The sequence below is a fragment of the Zeugodacus cucurbitae genome, chromosome 3 (genome assembly GCF_028554725.1).
Source record: "Zeugodacus cucurbitae isolate PBARC_wt_2022May chromosome 3, idZeuCucr1.2, whole genome shotgun sequence".
NCBI classification, from domain to species: domain Eukaryota; kingdom Metazoa; phylum Arthropoda; class Insecta; order Diptera; family Tephritidae; genus Zeugodacus; species Zeugodacus cucurbitae.
Genome location: NC_071668.1, coordinates 2210406 through 2235666, shown reverse-complemented (window position 1 = coordinate 2235666; position 25261 = coordinate 2210406). Strand labels below are relative to the sequence as shown.

Sequence of the window (25261 nt, the reverse complement as noted above, 5' to 3'; positions counted from 1 at the left end):
CATTTTATCAGCCAGCAGTTGCTTCCACTCACATTATTATTGCCTATTATTACTACTATTATCGCTATTAATTCGAAGGCATACGAGTACATATCACGAGTACACCGGTTGGCGGTTGGCGGAACAGCAGTCACGCTATAATTTGCGCCTCTGCTGGCGCTGCAGCCGTCCCTTGACCGCAGTCGCTTTTGAAAACAATATTTTTTCATTCCTGCTTGAACAAATTTACTTTCCGTCGCATGAGTTTCTGTGTTTTGGGGTTGTTGTTACTGCTTAGGGGCGGCTACGCTGCGTGAGCAGCCATACATATTTGTATGTCAGCAACCGTTTATAATAGCACGAGAGTCTTATCATTGAATTTGCTCCACTGCTTTTATTTAGCACACACATATACTCAAGCAATCTTACATATATATATTTAGACTACGTACATATGCGGCGACTTTAGTTGCGACAACTTAAACTTTGTGATGAGACTTCAACTTCAACTTTGAGACGTATGAGAGGTCAGTCGACTCGCTTTGTGTTCTTGTTTCCCTCAACTCAATATTTTAAGAAAATTATATTAAAGAGTACTCTAAAATCCGCTTAGCGAGTCGCCCTCTCTGAACGCGTTGAGCAACACCAAAGTCCCCCCCTTCGATAATGAGCAACAAATGTTTTCGTATCTTAACAGAGCCCTAAACGACATTTATTATATCGCTGTCATTGTTTTTGCACTTGTTGAATGTGTTAACATGATTAGTGTAAATGTTGCCTCTCAGAGGTTATCAAGCTTTGGATGCTGCAATAAAATCAAATAAATATTCGTATTACAAACAAAAGCAACAATTTACAGCTATAACTATCTATGTGCGTAAGTGTAAGTATGTATAAACATGTGCTACTTTTACGTTAGCATAATTTTTGATACCCTACAACGTACTTACACGGGAAATTGGTCTAACATCTGGAGACTGTCACTAAGTTTAAAATTTGGTTTCACAAGAGCGGTTATATATTTATGATATGTGCATTATATTTATAAAAAATATTTATCCAATTAGTAAATATAACTGTATTAGCTATAATTCAAAACTTTACTGTGTTTTAAAGTCTATCCGAACATCACTTTTTACTGCGTGGACCAGTTACACATCATTTTAGACCAGGTTCCATTTATATAAATTGCAATAATACAGTTTTATGTAAATGATTTTTTTTCATGCTGCGTCTTACAATTGACGTTATTACACTTGTTTTTACTTTAGTTGATTTCACCTTCAAACTTTTTATAGCAAGCTCATTATGAGCGCAATCATCTATTTAATTGAAGCCGATAATATTAGTGATGATTTTACATTATAAACTTATATTCAATGTTTTCGAAGGAAAGGCGCTACTAATACTAAAACTAAATGTGCTAAATCATATAAGTTCTAAGACTACACTGTAATTGTCTTAATTTTATTTAGAAGTCTTCAAATTAGATCTTATCCAATCGACAAGAGACGATTTATTTTATTTCCGTCAGTTTAGTCACGCGATAGATATGTAGTATATGGGTAATTACATGTATAATTTATGACAATTAGAAAATTGGATAAAGCTTGTAAATAAAGGGAGAGAGAGGGGAAATAAGAGAGAGATTTTCAAGAAGAAATAAAACGCAGATAATTTAATGTTATGACCAAGAATTTAGCTTTGTTGTAAAGAAAAGGGTTTGCCATTATGTGCTAAAAATGAATTCGGACAAGTGACGAAGCTTGAAAAAATTTTAGTCGGGAGTCCCAATATTCGACCACCTTTTGCAACAATCGAGGCCATATATCAGCCACAAACTTTGTGCCGGAATAAGGGCTTTCATTATGAAATGGCAAACCAAACGGAGTATCAATCAAGTGACAGCTATCAAAAAGAATAACTCCGAAAGAAATATTACCACACTGAAAACCACGCGGAAGGCACACTAAAAAAACACCCATTATTATATAATTGTTTGTTATATACAGTGATCCCCGCTTAAGTGCACTCCCGTTTAAGTGCCTTTCCCGCTTTTTTGAGACACTTAAAAGTCTTGTGTGTTAAGAAAGGGCACTTAAGGCAGTAGTCTGCTTTACAGGCTTCAAAAAATCGATTTTTTGTTTTGTTTTAAATCTCTTCCAAAACTATCGAACAATATGTCTTTAAAATTCCAGAGGCCAATTCGACATATTTTCGAAGCTAGAGCAATTTTAGTGGCCGAGCGTCGAGCAGGTGCGAATGCTCAGGCAGACCTTTAAAGCGCGTTTTCTCGAGTTTTCATTTTCACAAGTGTTAGAAAACGATGCCGGCGATAGCAAAAATAATATATGTCCGATCGAAAAAAACCAAAGTGATCTAGCTTCAGTATTAAATTATCATCTATTTGAACTAAAAAAGTTGGACACAAGTATTATTTAAACAACTTGTTTTGCAAATTAAAGTCATTTTTTTTTTCATAAAAAAGTGATTTTTTTTTTCAAACTTCGAAAAAATTTGGAATTTTATAACTTCTTCGGTATTTTTTTAGTTCATAAAGAAAATAAACTTATAAAAATTAAAAAACAAATTTGATTCGACACTTTCAGATGCAACGCACGACCTCCATCACCGGCACCGATTTACAAATGCAGACTCCAGGCACTACAGTAAAATACTTACAACTTTGAAAAAATTTCAATATTTTTTAATAAAATATTGTTTTTTAAGCCTTAAATATAGTATACTATCGTCTTAAAATTCCGTTTACCTTCCCTTTCAAAAAAAATTGCAAAAAAAAACGCTTTTTTCGGCTTCTAAAGCAGACTACTGCCTTAAGCGGAGATTACTGTAACAGTTGAGGGAAATAATTTCTAAACTTGTTAAGAAAATAATAATGCCTTTGGACTTTGCAATGCTGCTACAAGAGAATATTTATTAATTTAGGTAAAGTATTGAATTATTATATAGGTGAGACTACAAAATAGGCTGAAGAAAATAAAATTTCTTTCCATTCCAATTCCATTTACTTGGGTCAGTAGTATGTTTGAAGAGAGCAATAATTTATTGAGGCGTACAATTATTTTTGTAGACTATATAATTAACTAATTTTGCACATTTCTCATAATAGCTACATTATTACCTAAATAATTGTACAATAATTGCAAATAGATAATATAGTAATTAATTGGGACAATTGTGGTTTTCACATTATTTGAAGATTTTTTTATAAAATTTTATTAACTATTAAACACATCTCTTAGTTACACTATAATTATTTAGTTTTCTATTATATTACCGATGTGTTAAAGCACAAACAATGCATTTGAATCACCAGTAGAACTATTTGAATTCCACCATCGTCCACAAATTACTCAAACACTTAGCAACGCCATTTACCGTTTCTTTTGTTGATTTCGCTGTGTCGACGCGTTTTTTACGCAACACTCCTCGCAGGTGAACAGCCACGCTGCTTGAGCAAAATGTCCTCCAGCAACTGCTGAGGCGCATGCCATTCACCAAGAATAGACCGGAGAAAGGAGCAAACAAACGCTGACAACAAAGCAAACGAGAAACCAAATTCAAAACAGCCAACAGTAGGAGCGTCGCATCGCCTACACTGCGTGCGCCATTGAAGGCGACAAAAGCGCCGGCGGAGCAGAGACGACGCAGGCAAAGTAGACGAATGCATCGTTAAAAATCATTTATCACTTCCTGAGAATTCATGCGCGCCCATCGTTCAACGCAGCGCCACCAGCAGCATCGACGTCCATATACACAAACACACACACCAACACAAACAACACGTAAGTGCGCTTGTGGCATCAGCGAGCAAGCAGGTGTTTGTGGTGGCCGTCGGTGGTGTGTGGTCGGCGGTGCAGCGCGCGGCAGGCATGCCCTGGTGCAACGTGGCAGCACTAAATCAAAGCCAACAGACACGAGTACACTTTTTCCGATGCTTGCACTTCGCGGGAAAAAAGCGCCATTGCTGCGAGGCGCGAGTGGTGCAAATCTTGCGAAACGAGAAGATGCAGCAGCGCTTGAAGCGCAGGCAAACAAATGCGTTTGAAAGTGGTGTTCGGAGGAGGACTGACGAGACCGTCCATTATGTGGCAAGCGTCCAAATAAGCACGGAGGAAATGTTAGAAAACTTTAAGACTATTACATTCTACTTATTTCCACGAGCAATTACCGAAATTGACAAATACGGTGACTTATATGTCTATTAATATTGTGGGAATCAAATCAAATTTATTGATGTGAGAATTTATGTTGCAGAGAGCTTTCCATGTTCGGTGCCAATATTTAGTGGGTGTTTGTAAGACCGAAGGCGATAAATTACCAATAATAAGTTAGTAGTGGATTGCAACACGTAAAGTCATTAGTTCGAATCTCGCTCGAAGTAAATATTATATACTTCCCTGTCTAAATGAGATCTTCCTGCATATACAGAGATCTGCCTACTAGCCTAACCTAACCTACTAATCGACAAGAGTAATGTGGCAAGTTCTTTAAAATGTGCTTGCCCCCAAGGCGCAGCCCGCTAACACAGTATGGTGCAAAATTAAATTGGGTCAATTTATGGTGTCGGATAAGAACAAACTCAACGAGATTTATGAAAAAACTTCAGAATGTACGCCGACTAGTGTAAAAAAAGCGGTGATTTACTGCATAAAAAAGAAGAATGGTCGTACGTTAGGTCACGTGCTGCCATCTATTTGGTTGATTTACTAATAAAACTCATAATGGAAATAAGAATTTAAGAAGACGGTGCATTGAACTTCACATGTGTTTGATACATGAGTCAAGTATGTGGCAACCACTAAGAATTTGGTCAAAAGTTAATTTTGTACAAAAAAAAAATTATTTATTTTTTTATTGAAAGTCTTTATTATTTCCTATCTTACTAAATTTTGAAAAATTGCATATAAATATATAAAAAAAAGCCTTTTAGTTTTAACAAATAAAAATAAACGAAAATTTAGTTAACGATTCTGGTTGTTTCCGTTGCCGTTAAGCCTTCAGCACGTAGCCGCTGCAACATTGGACGATAGATGTCGGGCGTGAAGGGCAAGCATACACCGCGCTCTTGTATTTCGCCTAGAAGAAAACGAGGCATGTAAATACAGGTAAAGAGAGAGTGATAACAAAACCCTCCAAAACTTACCATCCAAAATCATCTTGGCTGCGATTGCCGCCGGTTTGCCCACAGTTTGTGCCATTGCCGAGTGTCCACCAGGTTGACCGTAGACGACAAAGTTGATGCCACGCTCCTCGCGGCGACCATCCTGCCAGCGTATGCCCACTTCGTGACGCAATATGACTAAGTCGCGTTCGTGAGGTTCTGCAATGAGAATAGAAAGCTGTAATGCAACTGTAATACATGTACCCCCATAGGTGATGCTCACCGAATGCCAAACGCTTCGCCAAATAGTGACTGAGCGTGTCCAATGGCGTATTGAGTTTCACCACCGGTGTGTCTTCCAATAGTCCCAAACTCTCGAGACCATCGGCGTCGCCAATACGTTCGACCAACTTTTGCTTCAAGTTCTCATAGAAGATACTCGAATCGGCCATACCCAACAAATTGATCACGAGCTGACGCCATGTTACATCCGGTCCATGTGGATGCAACATTGGATGGGGCTCGGGATCAATCAAACCGAGCAGTTGCATCGGTTGTACGCACTCCGTGAAGCCTTTGTAGCGTATGGTGCCACGCAACAGCGTATGGACATCTCTTCCGAGTCCATAAAGCTCTGCGTATTTGGTTGAATCCCGATTCGGGAAGCCTTCTAGTGCAAATCCAGGTAAGAATTTGAGAGTTCTTGGATTTGATAACAAATCACCGCCGCCTAAAATCTCCACAATTTGTCCTCTACTTAAATACTTCGCTGCGGACAAGGTGTTCAGCAGCACCCCACGCGGTGACCAAGAAAATTTGTATCTCAGCGCATTGTCTGAATGCTCAGGCGCCGGCAAACCGCCACAGAAGCTAACGAACGATTCAATGACGCCGCCCTTCTCCTTCACCTCATCAATGCATTCCAAAGCGAGCAAGTGATCAATGCCTGGATCGAGTCCGACTTCATTCATAATGGTAACACCATTGCGACGCGCTTCTTCGTGTAGTTCCTTGATCTCGTCACTCAAATAACTCGCGGTAACCAGGTGAGTTTTTTCAGCCACACAACATCTAGCAACCATGCCGTGCAGCGTATATGGCAGCAAAGAGATGACCACGTCTGCTTTGGCGCACAACTCTTGTAAATGGTCGGTGCTCTCGGTGACATCAAGGTAAACACTGTTCACGCCATTGTACTTCCGTGCCAGGCTATCCGCCTCTTCTTTCAATGCAGAGCAGACGGTGATCGAGACATCTTTTTCACGGGCCAACCACTCGACTAGCGGCGCTGAGACCATACCAGCGCCCAATACAAGCGCCTTCTTGGACGCCTCGAAGCGACCCTCGATTTTGTGGCGCGAACGATTGCTGCATGGAACAAAGGTGGTCAGCAATTATTTCACATAAATAATGGAGAGTAATATTTTGAACAGTACCTGTTGGAGTCACGCAGCTCCTGTATATACTGGAAGTTATCGGTCAGGCTTCCATTGCTGGCAATGATCGCCTAAAAAGTAAAAGATAATAAATTATAAAATATACTAACCAACGACATATCTCTAACATCTTCAGTGTTCATATTGAAATAAATATTATGCTAGGCTAAAAACAAAAACACATCCTATTCTTATCAGGTTTGAAAAAGACTACACGTTCAACGCATACGGCGCTGCTTTACACTCGCGCTCCGACTTATTGCTCGCTATGAGTTTCATTATCAGTTATTTGTTGCTATTTTTAGCTGCATATATCGTTTAGTCTATTATAGACTTCTTTATATAGTTACTACGTAGGAATGAATTCAAGATCTAAGTAAACTGGAACTTATTGTGATTGTAAAGTGATTGAATATAGAATTCTGCATTCATTCTTTGATACTTACCGACTTAATGGGATATGAGAAAGTCTCTTCTTCGAGCGGTTTCTTAGCATCACTCTTAATAATGTCGTCCACAAACGGACTAAGTAGTTCACCAAAGTAATCTGTCGCCTCACGCGGCAACTGTGTAGGCATATTATCGATTGAGCAGACAAGGACACCTGGTCCCTTGAAGCTCTTCATGTCCTTATTGCGATCAGCGTCGTACAAACAGAAAGGCGTATCAATAGTGGTACACTCATTCATGAACTCAATGGAGCCGCCCGGATCTGCCGAGATATCACAGATGGCCAACATACGATGCGGCAGCGCCGGGCTACCTTTGCTGGTTGGCAACCAAGGCGTGTTCGCGGGGCGCAATAAGTTCTTAGCATCCGGTATACTTATGAGTTTCGGACCTCCTACCGCCCAGTAGATACCGTTGATAATAACTGAGGCGTAGGGTGCAATCTTCGAACTGAACGTGGATATATAGCGTTCAGGGAATTCGTCATATTCACGTGCGTCGAAGCCACCACCTTCGCGGCGCTCCAAGTGATCCGAACGACTAACCTCACAGCCATACAACTTATTCTGACCTACGTACACAGAAAACAGAATTATGAAACACTTTAAGCCCAACTAACTGCAATTGCTCACTACTCACTGCCATGTTCAGCCACTTTGCGCAACATCTCGGGCGGCACATACTCAATCGGCAACTCCTGGAACACCTCCTGCGCGCCTTGTGACACATTGCCCGAACCGGTGAACACAACGGTCAACGGTCCTATCGATTTAGGCATCATGCCTAACGAGATTTCGTAGCCACAATCGCGTATTGCCTGTCGTGCCATCGACGAGTTCCGGTAATTGTGCGCTGGTCCGATGTGCATGAAGGGCGTGTGGTGACCCAGCGCCAAAAGGCGCAGACCAACGCCATGCAGTATGTTTACCATGCCCGCTACGCCCGCGTATTTGCCGAATGCAACTTGACGTGCGCCACGCTCGTCCACTATGCGCTCGTAATCAATCAGACGGATATTCTGTGAAAGACACGAAAATCAGAGTGACGAGTTGATTATGAGGTAATTAATTGGAATGCTAGCCATACGAATTTGATGAAGTTGTTAAGTACTCACCTTCTCTAAGATGGCATCTAGCAGTGGCATATTGGACTCCTGAGCTTTAATTGTATGCGAGAAGAAGCAATATGTCTTTCCTGGAATGAGCGCATCGACTGGCACCTGTTTCACACCAAATATCACAGAAGCCTCACTGATGTCCTCTTGCACGGTGGCACCAGAATGCAAATAAACCTGTGAAGAGAAAGGGAATAGGTTCCTATCAGACAACTTAAATACAACATGTTTTAGATCTATCAAAAACTCAGAGAAAATGGACTATATACATATATTATCATATTATATATGATAACTACAATAATTTGGGTATTCTGAAAAATTTGAAGAGCTACCAACTCTAGCACTGAGATGACGAACTCAGCGGAGTCTGTTTCGGACAAAGATATACAATATGATTTTAGAGAGCCATAGATAATACTCTTAAAATATCGGAGGAACGTGTTGGGCATATCACTCCAGAATATTCGAGTGCCCGAAAGTGGATATCGCGCTAGCTACTAATCGAAACAATGCGCCGGGTTTAAAATCAATGAAAACGATGACAGAATAGATTCAGTAACTACTGTATTCTTCTTATTTGGTCTCTATAGACTTTTTCTGTGCTTAGACTTCAATAAAATTCTCTCTTGGAAGGTCTTTTGCGGCGAGGAGGGGATTCTGGAACCTACTTTGAGTAAATGAACGCTAGCAGATCGTTATAGAGTATCATCGTAGATAGTAACTAAAATGAGTAATGAAATCGATTTTTGATTTAAAAAATGAGTTTTTCTTTAAAAAGATATGACCTTTTCAGTCCAGCCCCAATTTTATACACTTATGTACCATTATCTGCACTTCATTTTATGTTTTTTTTATCATATTATTGACCTTCTTTAAGTATGAAGGAGGAGGCCATAAACAATAATTACAACATAGAATTCTAAGTTGAGGAGTTTTGTTGACTTGGGTCCAAGTGGCTGAAGTGGCGCTATATTTATTTACGATTTATTGTTGTTATTATGATCTCGTTCTTCAGCGTGATCACTGCATTGGCCCCCTGTAGAGCGATATCTTATCGCTAATGGCGTGCGTTTTGAACACAAACAAGTGTTGGTAATCGGCTGCTGCCTTATCAACTATACCAAGATCAGTAATGCTCAACGGAAATTTTGTTTTTAAAAAATTTCAAGATTTGTTGTTTTCTGATTTTGTGTTCTTATCTAATTTATTAATGTAATCGTAAATATAATTTTAACTTCGATATCTAATCGTCCATAACTTTTACTGAAATGAAAGTGTAACGCTTTCAAGTGTTCAAAAGTGGATGAAGTGCCGATAAAGTGAGTTAATGCAAATCATTTCAATAAAAACATTCACCAGAAAACCGAATCTTGGCCGATCGCGCACGCCTCAATTTATTGGCGCTAATCGCAAATTTGTTCGCAATAATATTTTTAAATTTATACACAATAATTAAAACGTCAATTTGTAATTGATAAGCATAATTATGTTTAGAATTTATTTTTTTTTATTATTGCGCAGCTAGATTTTAGTTTTATGAAACTAGTTAATAGTACTTAAAATGGGAACGCCATTTTTTTGACTTCGGCGGAACTTTACTAAATTTAGTTAAATGTTTTTTGGATTTTTTGAATTTTTTCAAAACTTATTCACTCACCTGCATGGGATAGGCGCGTCGATTCGAGGGCTGCACTATGACCTTGACACCCTGTTTTACCAATTTTTGTACATGCGAAGGCCCGAATGGTGCTCGTCGCTCCCAAACCGATTGGTCTTCTCGTCGTATAGCAATAACTTTGCCATGCTAAGGGAAAAAGTAATCAAATAAAATTGGTTTTACTTAAATAAAGAGAAGTGAGATCAAAAATTTTAAAAAATTATAAAATAAAAATCAAAAATCAAAAATATCATAAATTTAATTAAAAAATTAAACTTTCGGTTGAATATGACCCTTCGTCATTAACAATGGCTTAAGTATTACGTATTTATTGCGTAATAGAACCAATGTAAAGCAGTTATGGAACTGGGAAAAAAACTAATTTATCTTTAAGGAACTCATTTATAAACTTAAAAGGAAGAAAATTCTAATTGTTAAAGCCTGACTAATGACGATTTTCTGTTTATATTTGCTTTTATTGCACTGATTAAATCGCTATAACGTTAATTCCAAATTTAAAACAGGCAAGGCCGTAATGAAGGTCGTTGTTTTATTAAGGTATACTTCAATGTATAGCTATAGCCCGATTTTATATTTAGACTACAATAAAAGGAGGTCAAAAGCTCATTACACACTCATTGCACCGTTAATTATTTCTCCTTACATGAAGATCTCTCATTGCGAAAATTACTCACATGACGCCATCTATTAAATGACTTTGTCGCTCCATCCTTGACTGTTATCACGTTGCTTTTTGTTGCTGTGGCCGTTGCAACCGTCACTGATAGTGTGGCACGAGACTGCAGCAATCTCATCATCTTGTTGCCTATTTCGAAAATCGCATACACTCGCCACTGAATTGAATACTTTGTAAATATTTAATCTCCAGCTTCTATTTATGTACTACATATGTACCAGTACCTATATATGTATGCATGTATGTATTCTTATCAAAAAACACAAATGAAATAATTTCACTTTTTAAATCACAAATCGGACTTGCTTTACTTTTTTCTTAGTGGCACTGGCTTTCGATCCGCTTCCTTCGAGTGTTCGAAACATTCTAATCGCTATTGGAGTCGACGAGCCCCTATCAGCCAGCTCCGGCCAGCAGCGGCGAGATTTCGTGCGAAATCTTTTGTCCGAAAAATAAACACCATGAAATGGATTATTCATATTCATATTCATATCAGCGCATAGAATAGCTCTCAATGCACTTTGCGCTGATAAGGCGACCCAAGTATATCAGCGAACGTCAGAAGTCAATATACATACATACATACGAACATATTGAGATACTCATGTCCATATAGCTCCATATATCATACGTGTTGTATGTAATGTACTAAATATATTATTTATGCTCTTCTCGCTATCAGTCACTCCGATCTTTGAAATTCTCTTCTTAACAATAAAAATCATATTTCTCAAAAATTATAAAAAATAAGTTATCGCGTCTTAGAGATAATATGTATATATATTGATATTTTAGCAACTCCGGAAAAAGCTGAATCTCGACCAGAATTTTTGTTTTAAGTTTTTGGATCAAAAAGACGTTTTTACCGATATGATTTGTGCCAGATTCAACATTAAAGAAATCAATTAAACATGAACAGACGGAAATCTCAAGGGATGACATAAGGTCCCTCTACTTTTAATACTTATATTAAGAACACGTACGAATAAACTCTAACAAGCCAGATTCATAGACATATGTAACCCACAGGATCACCCAAAATGAATTTAATTATATTTCAATACATATCTATGTAAGTCTCAAGTATTTCCCAAAGAGATAATTGTTGAATGCATGAGTTAATCATTACATTATATGTATTTGTTTATTGACCCGGGTCCCGGACGATTTTCTTCCAACATTTCCATACCTTATTCGTAGCATTTTTTTTTTTTTTGGATTCAGTCTTGATGATTGTATTTACATTATCATTAAATTACTTCCCGGAAAGGGGTCTTACGAGGTCAAAAAACGTGGAAATGTCAACGGGGTCAGATCCATTGATAAGACTGTTGTGTCCCCGTATGCCTTGGATCGGGTTCATAGCTCGCAGTCCGCTCGATTGACTGTCCATTGGACTCCAATGAAGCCATGTTCGAAAATAAAAAATTTAGTATACTGGAACTGAAAATATGAACCAATATGTTTCTAACTCGTTTCTTGGGCATCCTTAGGGTGTCAAATATCTTCAACTATCTCATTTAACTATCATAAATATATTTCAGATTTTATGTTTTCGGCTATAATAGCCTCTTTTGGAAGCTTATATGGTCCAAAAGAGAGAGAGGATCACTATGAAATGTTCCATCTCAAACAAATGCAAGTTAGACAATGATGTGGTTGGTTGTAGCAGTGGAAATCGGCCTCAATTGTCACTTATCTATTGAGATATTATGAGGCTGCTGCCACAACTCGCAGTGGCTTTTCATTCATGCCAAGCAATTGTAATTTTATAATATTTACATGTGATGAAGCGCACACGCCGCCAACGCATGCTAATGCCCAAGCTCAGAGATAAGACTAGGCTACTTTTTCTTGTGAGTTATTTTTGTTTTTGTAGCCATTTAAGAAAGCAGCTTCAGCGGGGAGTGGGTGTTAGATGAGTGAATTTGAGGGATCGTCGAAAAATATGTTTAAAATCAAGGCATCATTCAGGAGAAGAGACGCTGAGGAGGCTGTAGGTCTTAGTTCCTTTTTGCCTTGCACTTTCAAAGCATATATGGACCGGCGCCCTATGATGTTTTAGATTTTAGTGATCTGGTCTTGTGTTCGGCGACTTCGAGGTCGAGATTGCATGAACAGTTCCCGGACATTTTGTGGTAGTGTCTCTTAGGTTAATGTCTTCATGGATTTGGATATATTGTTTGGCATTGTGTCACATATAGAGTTCCAGTGTCATCTCTGATACTTACTAGGTTAGGTTAAAATGGCTGGCCTACGTGATAGATTTCGCGATGGATCCCAATTGGACAACTAAAGGTGCCAGTCCGTTGTGACTGTTTTCAATAGAAAATACGATAGGCTCATGTGCCTGAAATCCTTGTTTCTTCGGTCTGAAAACTAGTTCCGAAATAGATTTCCTCGACCCTGATGTTCACAGTTAGACTGTTAATGGTGTGATATGTGATTTTAGTGAAGGAAATGATTTCCCTGAGAGAAATGATTTCAGTAAGAGTGAAATTTTTTGTTTCGTCTATTTTTTTGTTTCGTTTTTTTTTTTTTATTTTTTATTAATCAGAATGGTCTCTTATACCATAAATATACTTCTCATTGTTTTTTTATTTATTTATAAATGTGTATCTATGTAAGTATATGTAAGTTTATTTGTTACTTAAAAGCTATAAACAAAGTAATAAACGCCAACAGACGCAACAATTGCAAAAATCAGTTAAAGTGTACTAAAACAGTATCTAGATAGTCGTGTGTGTTGGTGCAGCTAAATAAGGAGGCGACGTTACAAGCTACGAATTTCAGTAGTTTCGACATAAATTTTAGCAAACAAAATCGTTCTCCAATGGAATATCTATAGTAATCACACACACTAAACAACCAATGCTTAAATCAGTGATTAGCGGCATGTAACTGGTGTTTTCAATAGTAGACTAACATTAAAATGCTTAAAACAAAAATAATAATAATAAATAGAGAAAAACAGTTTCAGCTTTCTTTAGAATCAGTGAATAATTACATTACACACGCATTTAAGCATATTAGCATTTCCATATGCCTCGTCCCATACATTTCGAATTTAATATAAAGGACATGGTTTCCATACATTTGTATTGGCGCATATATGTATAAACGACGGTGGTGTTAACGTTATCGGAAGATAAACAAACATTGGTTAGATTAATACAAATATTTTGAATATACATTTAGGAAACTGCCTATTAAATCCCAATCTAAAGCATTGCAATCTGCGTCTCCCTTCAAAGTGTCGGCGGTTCGGGCAGCAGCGAAGTGAAGAATGTCACCACAAAAGTGCGCAAAACCGAAATCACAGATGCGGCATTATTGTCGTTATTTTCAATGGCTTCTGCAGCCACTGGCGCTGTACTTTCCGCGCCCGCTGCCTCGGCGGCAGTTTGTGGCCTATCGACTGCGGCTTCATCGGCGCCGGCGACAGCGTCATTGTCCGGATTGCGCCGTTCGTCGGCCTGTGCAGCTTGTTGTACTTGTCGTACACCGCGCCGTATTTGGTCGGCATCCGCCGCGTTATTGTTGCGATTGATATTGTTGTTGTTACGCTCGTTACGCGGGCGCAACAGACCAATGTGGTAGCTACATAAATAGAAGCAAGAAATGGACGTAATTAGACAAAATATATATGATATAACTTAAATGTCTGACTTACAGATAAATACTACTAGCAATAATGACAACCACCAGGCAGCGTAATGGAGATGAGTTAAAGTACAGTATTGTCAAAAAGATAGCGAGCCGTGTGATCGCAAAGAAACTGTCCAACCAGTCACGATTCTCTTGCTCCTCCTGCACGATATTGGGAAAGCGTGGCGCAACTGCTTGCTGCCGCTCCGGTTGTGCCGCCGCCTGTTGGGGTTGCTCGCCCACAGCCGCCTGCGCCGCCGTGTTGCCGTCCGTTTCGGGCACAGCTTGCGCCAATGGCTGCACGCGAGCCGGTTGCGACAGCAAGGTCGCGGCTGATATCACAGGATTGTTAGCGCCGGCTGCAGCAGCTGCACCCGCCGCTGTGTTTGGCGCTATGAAAGGCATCTGTTGTAGAAAGGGATTAAAGCCCAATGGACTAACGCCGACTGCGGGCAAATTGGCTGCTGTGGCTGTGGCTAAATTTTGCGTAGCTAAATTGGCGATGCCAGCAGACGGTGTGGTGGTATTAGCCCTATAATTATATGAAATTTATTAATTTACAGTTAAATAAGTTTAAAAAAGCATTCAAGCACTCACATTCGTGTATACTGTTCCATATATTGTGAATACACTTGCTGCATCCAGTGGTACATGGCGACTTGGTGCGTAGCCATTGCCTGAATATTGAACTGCCCGGGGATCGCGAAAGGCAACACGTTTTGCGAGTTGTTGGGATCGTATGTGGGACACTGTAGATTTTGCAATGGTTGGTTCATTTGTGGAAACAAAAGGTTTTGCTGTTGTTGTTGTTGGTATTGTTGATAGTACTGTTGCTGATAGCTGATTTGTGGTGCAGCGTTTGTAGCAGCGGTTCCAGCAACGTGACGCTGGCGCAAACCATCGCCGGTATTAGCACTGTGACTCATGTTGGCGGAGGACGAGGATGGGACAACTTTCGGTTTCTGTTTAAAATTCGTATTTAAAGCGTTTTTCGGTGTACACACTAAATGTATTATGTGATTATGTGTATAAACGTCTTTGTAGCTACGTATAACATCCTTCAACAGCAAGCTATCATTCAACAGCTGACCCGAATATATCAGCTTCTGCTCATCGGCCGGCTGTAATGGAAAAAGCAAATGATATTAATTAACACCTATAAACATAAATTTGAGTTCGTTCAAACTGAAGCACAGCTCAAAACAATTTCAATAGTTCTATAATAAGCAAGAGATGCATTATTGACAAAGTTGTGTCGGATTTTCTTTTAGTTTATGTACAACTCATACAACCATATCAACGTAAGTGGATGAGTGCAAAGAGTGACGTGTCCATTACTTTTTCCACATAAAGTGGCTCTGCCAGACATGGATATAGGCATTATAAATAAATGTGTGCACAAATATTACTATGCCTTATACAAGTGTGTATTGAATGCACTTAATTGTTTTCGGAAGAGTGTGAAATGTTATCGGTATCGATGGCGTGAAATACATGTACGGAAGATTGCATTTGATGCAATTTGCAATAGCGTGTAACACACAAACATGGCAGTTGGCATTTTCAGACTTCAACCTTCCTAACTTTTTACATAACTAAATTGCATATAATATGTGTATGCTTATATAAAATGCAAAACTAAATTGCTTTGTGTTTTTTTTTTTTTCAATTCGTATAACACTACTTTTTAAACGAATGCTGAAGAATCATTTATAACGGAAAATTTACATATATTTAATGGCGTTTATGACGCATTAAACACAGGACGAAATTTCTAAATGTACACGTGGCCCTATTTAACATGAAGAATTATTTTCACCTCAATTCGGCGTTTGTTTTTAATATTATTGTTACTGATAACGCACTTGTTATAAATAATCAGCGCAAACTTTGACAGCGGGAGATTTTGGAGCAACCGCTTGAAACACACAAACTTAATTAAATGATGAAATGTTTGTGATTGAAAGCGACCAAGAATTTTCTAGCAGTTTTATTAATATAAGGTTCTAATCGACTGCTAGAAAAAACACAACAAAATATAAATATACAATACAATAAAATACCGTACAATCAGCGCAGTATAACGAACTGGAACTTAAGACCTTCGGTCTGCGACCGATCGAGATGTTTGCAAAGCGTTTGCGTTTCCTCTACAAATGTACGTTTATATACACAAGTGTACCTATATACATATGTACATACATACGTACAAATAGAAATGTACTTAGGCAGGCAATTTGTTAAGTACACATACAGAAAGCTTACTGGAACATTGTTGATAAGATAAACGCAGAAAATGTGAAAGCAAAATAACAAACTGTAGAATTTTGCGTACGATCCACTGTATTTTTATATGTTATATTTTTTTGCTTGCAGAGTTATGCATACATACACACTTTGTTTGTAAATAGAAACTCTTATTTTGGTAATTATGCAACGTCGACAATTATTAACGAGCCTAACATATAGACCAACAAAACTTCTCTTTACTTTATCAAACTTGACTTGAAATTGTTAAAACTGCTTATCGAAATGCTAATGAACTTAAGCTATGGAACCATTAAATATATATTATACATTTATTGTCGCAAATTTTTGCGCTCTCTAATGATCATTATACAGTTAGAGTAAAACTTTTTTAATGTTATTCTAAGTTCATTAGCAATTGCTGAAATAATTTGCTCCGTCACTTTTCCAACAAGTAAAGCTAGTTTTAGAAACAACTATAGAACTCACTATAATAGTAGATATAACAAAAACACGTACGCCTAATTTGTTCAAAACAATATGCAAAGATGAGCAATGTGTGTAGAAATGTATGCAACAACATTCGCAATATTAGTTTTTGATAAGAAAAACATTGTCGGATAACCAGTTGGTTATCACATGTAATTGGATAATGTTGTATTTCATGTTGTTTTAGTTGTTGTAAGCGGACACTCACCGGTTTATTCGGATATACCATTTCCAAATGTGTTTTTAACCGCTTTACCGTCCATAGCAAGTCAATATCGAGGATCTGATCTTCATACTGTTGGTTTGAGGCTTTAATTAATAATTTAACACTTGTTGCTTTTGCAGTTGTTGTTGTTGTTGTTGTAGTAGTAGACGCTGACGCAACACTTCCAGCTGAGTTCATTGTGGATGCAGTTTTTGTAGTCGCTGCCGCACTGGCACTATCTGCAACCGCTGCTGCAGAGGGCGTTGTGGACGAAGTTGTCGCTGCAGCTGTTTCGTTCATATTTCAAATTTGCAATCGCAATTGTTGTTATATTAAATAATTTGCAACCACGTAGAAAACAAAAAAAAACCAAGTCAAATGAAGACTGTGAGCTAATTGATGCCAATGCTTTGATTGTGTTCGTTGTTTTTTATTTCCACCCAATATTAATTAGCTTTCGCAGAGAAATTCAGTTTGCTCTCTTCACAACGTTTTTGGCAAAAATTTAACAACTGCTTCAGTTGAACAATCTTCCGTTACTGATGTTTATAAGCGCCTCTCATCTATTTTTAGTATTAATATTATTTAATTTATCTGCTTCACACTACGAACATGTGTGCCACCTTACGCTGTTGCCTCCTTCCCCAGTTTCTAAATAGTAATTTTTTGCTTCTGCTTGTTTTTCGTTTGCGTATTGAAATTTCAATTGCTCGGCTTCGCGTCACTAACTTTTCTGCACGATTTTGCGTTCTGATTTCAAATATTTTCGGTTTTTACACGTACTGATTGTAATAACAATTTAACTTAAAAATTTTGTCAGATTTTCCATAAAAATGTTAGCGAATCACAAAGAAAATTCGATTTTTTACACAATTTCTTCGCTATTGGCAGTTTTGCTTCCTCTACTCGCTTTATTCGTTTGTACTTCTCTCGCGCTTTCAATTCAAGCAGCACTGTTGTGATGTGCAAATAAAAAGTAGCAACACTGTTTAATTGTAAAAATTTCCGAAAAGCTTTTAACGAAGTATAAATTGTTTTTACCGAATACTTTTAGGAACCGACGAACAAAATATTCAAAGAAATATTTTTTTAGAACAACATTCAAGTCTAAACAAAAAATATAACGCGAAACAAATTACCCTCTGAAAAAATTTCCGGCCTTATTCCCTTTTGATTTCTCTTCGCAATTTGTTTTGCTCTTATTGGACTTTCTTCAACGTTTCGCTTTTCGAAACACACACATTCACCTCAGTTATGCACACATTTGGTCATTTCTGATTGGCGGATTGGAAGATAATATTTATTTGTATTGGAATCATATATTGTGGATGCAACACCCCAACGTCCCTACCATAAGAATGTTCGTCATGTGATTAATTTAAATATGACTTTATCAGGCGTACTAACTATATTATATTGGGGCACAGGCTCGAAGCTTATACTCGATGCAATAAATACGTTATTGAAAAAACTGTGAATATATTTGAATATCATTGTATTAAGCTTGTGAATGGTGACTTTCAGTCCAATGGGATTATTTTATAGATTATGCATAAGTAAACAGCTGGCAACTCTGGCAGGAAACAAAAATTATTTAGTGGCGTCCTCGCGCGCTAGCATTTTTCTAGTGAACTTATTTATTTTGTTTTCTGATTTTTACTAATAAGTTTCGAGGTAAGCAAGATTTATAAACTTCTCGTGGCATTGTATCGAATTGTAGTCTTTATTTAAACATCGTTATGTGTAAAAGAAATACAAATTAATTTTTTTTTTCACTTAAGTCATTCGCATTGATATTTTGGTATTTTTAATGATAATTTAATTTGTTATTGCATATCCTTCACTACATTCTACTTCAAAATCGATCTTTTGGTTAATGCTTTATCCGTTATCGGTTTCTGATGATTTAATTTCCGCTTTTGACGGTCGTTACCGTGCTTATTAATGCGTTATATAGCAGTAAAACTTACATACATACATATATACTAAAAAGTTTCAAGTATTTTCTTTTGCTGAATGTAGTTCGCTACTTTTAAAAGTACATATTTATAACTAATTATTACTAATTCATACATTAATGCTTATCAAACACAATTGATTCGTTTTGTTTTTACTTATAAAAACTATATATCATTAAATACGTATGGAAAACTAAATTTTCAAGAGCAAATCGCATGAAACATTAACATCACAAAATTGTTTTTTATACAAAAATATATGGTTTTTGTTTTTAGCAGTATATTAGCGAGGGGTGTTAATGAGCGCGATGAAAGCAAACAAAACTTTATTAAGCTGTTAATTTGTTAATATAAAAATACAATTGAATGCAATTCTTTTCTAGGATTTCTTAAACTTATTGCCACTAAAGTTTTTGTTTCTGTAATAGCACTGTAACGAATTATAAAAATATTATAACCTTTGTTTGATGAATATTTTATAATTTTTCAATCGTTTTTCATTAGCATTAAAATATCTACATACGTCTCAGAGTGTTCTGAAGTTTTTCTACTTTAATTCATATTATTTTTTTGGCCGCTGTATTTATTTATTTTTAAAATCTCAATATTATTTACCAAAGTTCGCACCGCTTAGTTCGTATCAGTACTAATTAGATTCGTTTAAAAGCTTTTCAAAGTGGTCTTTCAACGCTTCAGTTGCACAATTCGAGCAAAATATAAAATAATAATAAAGAGCCTGCTACTGGGCGCTCTCGGAAGTCACATTGTACATATTGCTGAAGAAAAATTGACATATAAATGATGCCTTCTTATCAATTGTGTAACTTTTGCAGCAAATAAAATGTAATTTGAATTTTATTTTATAAGAGATTGCACATTTAGCTAAAATGCTTAACATGGAAAGTTCATCTGCTATTTGACATTTTACTTAATGCCAAACTCAACACTTGGCATTCAATTACCACCGGCCAGTTGCAACAGTGTTATGGAGCAGACAAATTAAAAATATGTGCGCTTAATTCGAAAAATTTCATTTTTTTTTTTAATTTTGTTGCTGTACGTCTGTTTTGCATACGATTATTTGTTTAATTGTTCTAATAAACTAGCGAAAATCACGAGAGTATAGCAACGGACCGTCGCGGCCCGCCTTGGCTAATGTTGTCCATTGAAGACCACTTCTTTATACCATTCTTTAAAGCTTCGGCAGTTACTTTATCTTGCATAACACGAGACATGGCTTCCAATTTCTGCGCACGTTCTTTGGAGAGTGGTTCCGTGGGGAAGGACAAATCGTTCGCCTCGGCAAGCGTGCGCAAATCAAAGTAATATTTGGCGTAGACGGATGAGGGTACATTAATATTGAATTGCAACAATTCGAGAAATTGACGTTCGAGTTCATTCATATCCTCCACCGTAATGTCTTTCAATATCTGACAATAATCCACATTCCACACTGCCTGATCGTCCCAAACTTTGGAGGCGAGTAGTATGGCACCTGTATTAGAAATAATACTTGATATTAATTACATTCATTTACATTTAATAACTCGTCAAACTTACCCAACACCATACGCTTCCAATTGCACGGTGCCAAATCCAATTCTGCGTAGGTTAGCAAGCGCTCGAGATAGACTAGTGTTATAATGGCGCATTCGGCAGTCAATTGAGCTGCGTTGAATAAAGTGCGCACGAACTTGTAAATTTGTCTATGCTCTGGATTATGCGAATCATAATCGTCAGGCACGGCATCGTGTGTCAATGGGTGTAGTTTCTCATCGAAAATGTCCAGCCGACGATCCGATTGTCGATTTTTAATGTGGTAATAAATTGCGAGTGAGACACATTTCACTGTATTCTTCAGATTCGGTTGTGAAACAGTGCTGTCATCCAAATAGATAGTAGAACAGGACGAGCTTTTTTTCAAGCCACCCCCAGTTGAATTCGCAGCTTGTTGCGCGATTTGGTGTTGTGAACGTTTTCGAGAAATTCCTCCATTTTCGACTTTGGAGCGTTCGAGAAACATGGTTGCAGCTGTGGGGTCCACAGATGGATCGTCTTCGCCCTCAAGAGCTTCACGTTCCGAAATGTGTTGCAAATTGTGTGGATTGTCCAGTGTGCCAGCACTGTGATGAATAGCCGCCGTGGAAGCAGAGATGTGACCATCTAACTGATGTTGTGAGGATGAGATGTGATGACTGCTATGTACATGATGACGCTCCTCATAGACAGGTGGAATTTCTTTTGATTTGCGATCCGATTGTGGACTCGCATAAGCACAGCACGAGTTTTTGTTTCCCATTTTTCCAACACTAAACTTCACACAGATACTTAACTATTGTTTTATTAATTAATTATATATCCTATGATATATAATAGACGAAAAGAGATCTCTCAAGGCGAGGAAATTCCAAACTGGGGTCGATAAATTATATTTTTCAGTTCATACTTTTTTATCATCAATTTTTGACTAGTTGGGATGTTATATTTTGAGTTCAACCAAATTAGGCGTGGTTGTCTTTCATCAATATTTGGCATACATGTGAATGAGGTTTGTGCAGCGAAAGAGCGAATCGTTGACTTCGAACGAAATTGTATATTTTGATAGCAAATATTACACAAACACTCGTCTTATTCCTCAATATTTGGCACTTTTACTTAAATAGCTGCAACATATTTGCTGATAACCGAGCTCGTTTTTGGCGTATCTGTAATAAGAAGTATGTCATTATTACTTACTATATAGATAGATGGCTTTTTTCTTTCATAACTCAACATAGATTTTGTAAAAAATTATACAGAAATCCATTTTCATTGAATTTCATTCACAGGTTATACTTTCTCAAGCAGTCATAGCTACAATTATGCAAATATTGCGCTAGAAAAGCAAATATTTACCACCGAAGAGTTTCTGTTCATGCTTACGTCGGTGGTAATTACAAAAAGCCGGCAAAAATATATGCAAATGTAGTCAGCAATATTGAGCCAGCTTCCTTATCAATACATAGATATACATACATATATGTTTGCGTACACATTAATTAATGTACAACGACAATTGGCTTTTTTCACAATTATCTATAATTTATAGATAGTTTTTGTTGTTTTAATTATTATGAAGTTGTTGGAAGTTTCAATACACCAAAGCAAAACAAAAGTGAGTGTTTACTAAAAGATATTGTGCATTGTGTGGGCGCGAAATTGAACCGTTCATAGGTAATGCAAAAGAGCCTATGGCGTTCATTTCCAAACTAACCGGATTTAGATAAGTCTGTATGTGCGTAACTGCAGCAAAAACTATTAGGAAAATTGCTACGGTGTTATACAAATAAGACCAATAAGCCGTAAATTTGAGTTTTCTTTAATTTTTTTTACTCAAATACACACATGTGGACACTTATTTGCATATGTATCTCACCTTCCGACATCACAGCAGATTAAGATAAGAATATAATTAATTAAGCCACTTATGACTGTTGAACGTTTTATGAAAGTGTTGACATAATCTACATCTAACATTGATATGTCAAGTGACTTGATGAATTTATGAATATACGAAATACTAAAATCAAAATATTTAGACTCTAGCATGTTTTAGAAAAAATGGCATCATTTCGCATCTTACGAAATACTTGGTTATACATCCAACTACTGGAAGCGCTTGGCAGGAGCAAATGTATATGTATGGTCAATCGGTGGTTTATATTTCTTGCGGAATTTGGGGTTTTCCCAGCTAATTTACACACTTATAGTAAATAGTATTAGCCAACTACCAATCCATTTATGCTATTACACATACTGATTCTTAGATATTTTCATGTTAAATAGTTTTTCACTTACAAACTTATTTATTTTGTAGTTTACGGTTCCTTTGTCCGTCTGACACCTTGCGTAGACGTTTGGTGTGGCTCTTTCGTATAGTATTTGTTGTTGCTGGTGCACAAACTGCAATTCGTCTGTTGAAAATATATTGATATTTGATTTCTTACATTTTAATATGTTCACACCTCAGTTTATCTCAAATGAAATATGTCCAAACCGCACAATTACGAGTATTTCAATTATAAAATAAATAAATTCTAATTTTTCTCGCAGAAGTTGCGGTTTTTGTGATTTTTCGGTATTTCGTTTATCGGCTTGACCGGTGTGTTCGTGTGCATTGCGCAGTGTTGTATGTTAAAGTACCTTTTAGGTTATAACAGAAAATGGAAAAATAATATATTTAATAGATAAGATTAAGTAAATGAAGTGTTGGCTTTATTTATAGAATTGTATTCCTAAGAGTTCTGGCAACTATAAACAATTTTTCTGCGAACTTGAGTAAAATTTGAAAACAAACATTTACTCCTTTTAACATTGCGCAATATTTCGAAATAAGTACACTCAGTTGCAACTCTGTCTCAAACAGCTGATGGAGTAGAATCAGATAGACTGCCATATTTGCGCAAATATAATAATATTTCTAATGTAGTTTGGTTGGGAGTGGTTTCAAAAGTCGCCGGATTCATTACGCTAATTAATAATCGGGATACAGATGACAGATCAGGTGAATGCAGCATTAACAATATGATTCTGATACTTAGATGTTGTATTTTTAAAGTAGCAAAGCCTTTAGGTTGTAGGTATAGTATAGTATTTTGAGAAACTTTTCCTTCGCTGTACTCTCTCAACAACAACCTTCGAGTTGCCGAAACAAAAGTTTCCGTGTCTAAACTGCATTACGTGTTTTTGCCCCATAAAACATAAATATTCGTTTATTTAAAATTCAAATCTATTTAAAATATTGATTTTTTTTTTTGACAAAGTAAAGACAAATATCATGTATAATTAATAGAAGAAATATACTTACCACTTCACAACTTCCATATAAGTAAATAAGAGACGCATCGGTTTTAAAGTATCATTATCTGTATTTAATAATATTCCTCATATGTATAGCATTATTTATTTGTTGCTTTTGCTATAAATTAAACAATGTAATAAATTACACTTTGTATTTATTCATCAAATCGATATTATCAACATTATTAAGGTTTAGAGTGTAATAAAAAAGGTCAGTGCCTTCAGTTGAAGTTTAGTAATGGCTTTAATTTTAAATATAAAAGCACTTTATAACAAAACTACAAGGAAGTTAGTTGTTTCCCAGCTTCTGTAATTATGTAGAAAATAAACTACTTTCGGTAGCAGTAAGTAAACTTCGCTTGAGTGCTTCTAATTAATTATTTGGTATAGAGAAATAAAAAGTAAAATTACTAAAATTATTTACAGTTAAATTGTGGTTAATATATAAACTTCTATGCATGTTTGTTGTGGAGTTTTTAAATGGTTGAAATTTTGTAATTCATATGCATTTTATACTCTTTCTATCAGTGAGTTATTTAATATTTTTATATGTTGTATGTGCATTGTACTGATTATTTATATATAGTATGTATATGTATCAAGCAGCTAAATCGTAAAACTAATTAATTACCTTAAATGATTGCTTTCTTTCCATGTATGCTTGCTCGTTTTGCTACAACGTTTGCACCCACGACAATTCTACCAAATATGAATCTAACCTCAAAAGTTGCGAACTCGATAGGGTTCGCTTCTGAGTAAATACATATACTACATTTGCTATGTTTATTTCTAAGGACTAAACTTGTTGCACTTGTTTACTGCTTTAAATTCTATTTTCGATTTTTAAATACACTTATAAGTTTGTGCTCTGTGCCAACTTTTTCCAACAAACTATTTACATAGACATAACCACATTTACATTTCAAGTATTTTTATTTTTATTTGCTTTGAATCTTTTTCTCAAAACTTGTAGTTGGCAATTTCTAATTTTTGTTTTTCAAGTGCAGCAAAGTAGAAATGCTTTTTCTTGTAATTAGTCAATTATTCTTGTTTTTTTTTTAAGTAGATACCTACTTCGTGTGCTGGCTTTCATGTTTTTATTACGAATATTTTTTATGCAGTTTAGTATTAGCTCACACGATTATTTTGTACAATTTACAAGAAAGGTCAAGTGTTAGGTTGTTCAAATAAATTAGATGCGGTTTCACAGTGTAATAGAGGCACTGAATGTGTAGACTGATGGAACTGTAGTTGTACTAACAAGCATTTTATTAAAAAGGAAATGATCAAGTCCAAGAAAAAAAATGTTAAAAGAGGAGTTTACGAGTAACTTCTGTTAGTGCTCTCCATTTAAAATGTATTTCTCAATACTCTTACTCATCAACGACTTGAACTTGGTTCCAGAGGAACTCCT

At 36.6% G+C, this 25261-nt stretch overlaps 3 protein-coding genes across 7 annotated transcripts; all 3 read right to left on the bottom strand.

Annotated features, from left to right (window-relative positions):
* Positions 1–4848: 4848 nt before the first annotated feature.
* LOC105209752 (alpha-aminoadipic semialdehyde synthase, mitochondrial) lies at positions 4849–10913 on the bottom strand. 2 transcript variants are annotated; one of them, XM_054227196.1, is made up of 10 exons: positions 10773–10913; positions 10460–10685; positions 9765–9911; positions 8105–8281; positions 7630–8008; positions 6987–7561; positions 6541–6611; positions 5388–6472; positions 5147–5323; positions 4849–5079 (listed from the first exon to the last, which is right to left on the bottom strand). In XM_054227196.1, the coding sequence occupies exons 2-10, from the start codon at positions 10580–10582 to the stop codon at positions 4961–4963; spliced, it is 2853 nt and encodes a 950-aa protein (XP_054083171.1). In that variant the 5' UTR covers positions 10583–10685; positions 10773–10913; the 3' UTR covers positions 4849–4960. The 2 variants fall into 2 exon arrangements, with proteins under 2 accessions (XP_054083171.1, XP_011178638.1); XM_011180336.3 differs by having other exon boundaries at positions 10460–10838.
* Positions 10914–13085: 2172 nt separating this feature from the next.
* On the bottom strand, positions 13086–18117 carry LOC105209751 (homocysteine-responsive endoplasmic reticulum-resident ubiquitin-like domain member 2 protein). Of its 3 annotated transcripts, none has more exons than XM_011180334.3 (5): positions 17674–18117; positions 17054–17613; positions 14707–15230; positions 14135–14641; positions 13086–14061 (listed from the first exon to the last, which is right to left on the bottom strand). In XM_011180334.3, the coding sequence occupies exons 2-5, from the start codon at positions 17348–17350 to the stop codon at positions 13710–13712; spliced, it is 1680 nt and encodes a 559-aa protein (XP_011178636.1). In that variant the 5' UTR covers positions 17351–17613; positions 17674–18117; the 3' UTR covers positions 13086–13709. The 3 variants fall into 3 exon arrangements, with proteins under 3 accessions (XP_011178636.1, XP_011178637.1, XP_054083719.1); XM_011180335.3 differs by having other exon boundaries at positions 17679–18117; XM_054227744.1 differs by having other exon boundaries at positions 17054–18117.
* A 637-nt stretch (positions 18118–18754) lies between these two features.
* Positions 18755–23172, bottom strand: LOC105209750 (cyclin-Y). Of its 2 annotated transcripts, XM_011180331.3 has the most exons (4): positions 23013–23170; positions 22846–22961; positions 20569–21713; positions 18755–20503 (listed from the first exon to the last, which is right to left on the bottom strand). In XM_011180331.3, exons 3-4 carry the CDS (start codon positions 21305–21307, stop codon positions 20121–20123), a joined length of 1122 nt encoding a protein of 373 aa, XP_011178633.1. In that variant the 5' UTR covers positions 21308–21713; positions 22846–22961; positions 23013–23170; the 3' UTR covers positions 18755–20120. The 2 variants fall into 2 exon arrangements, with proteins under 2 accessions (XP_011178633.1, XP_054083720.1); XM_054227745.1 differs by having other exon boundaries at positions 22846–23172.
* Positions 23173–25261: the final 2089 nt, after the last annotated feature.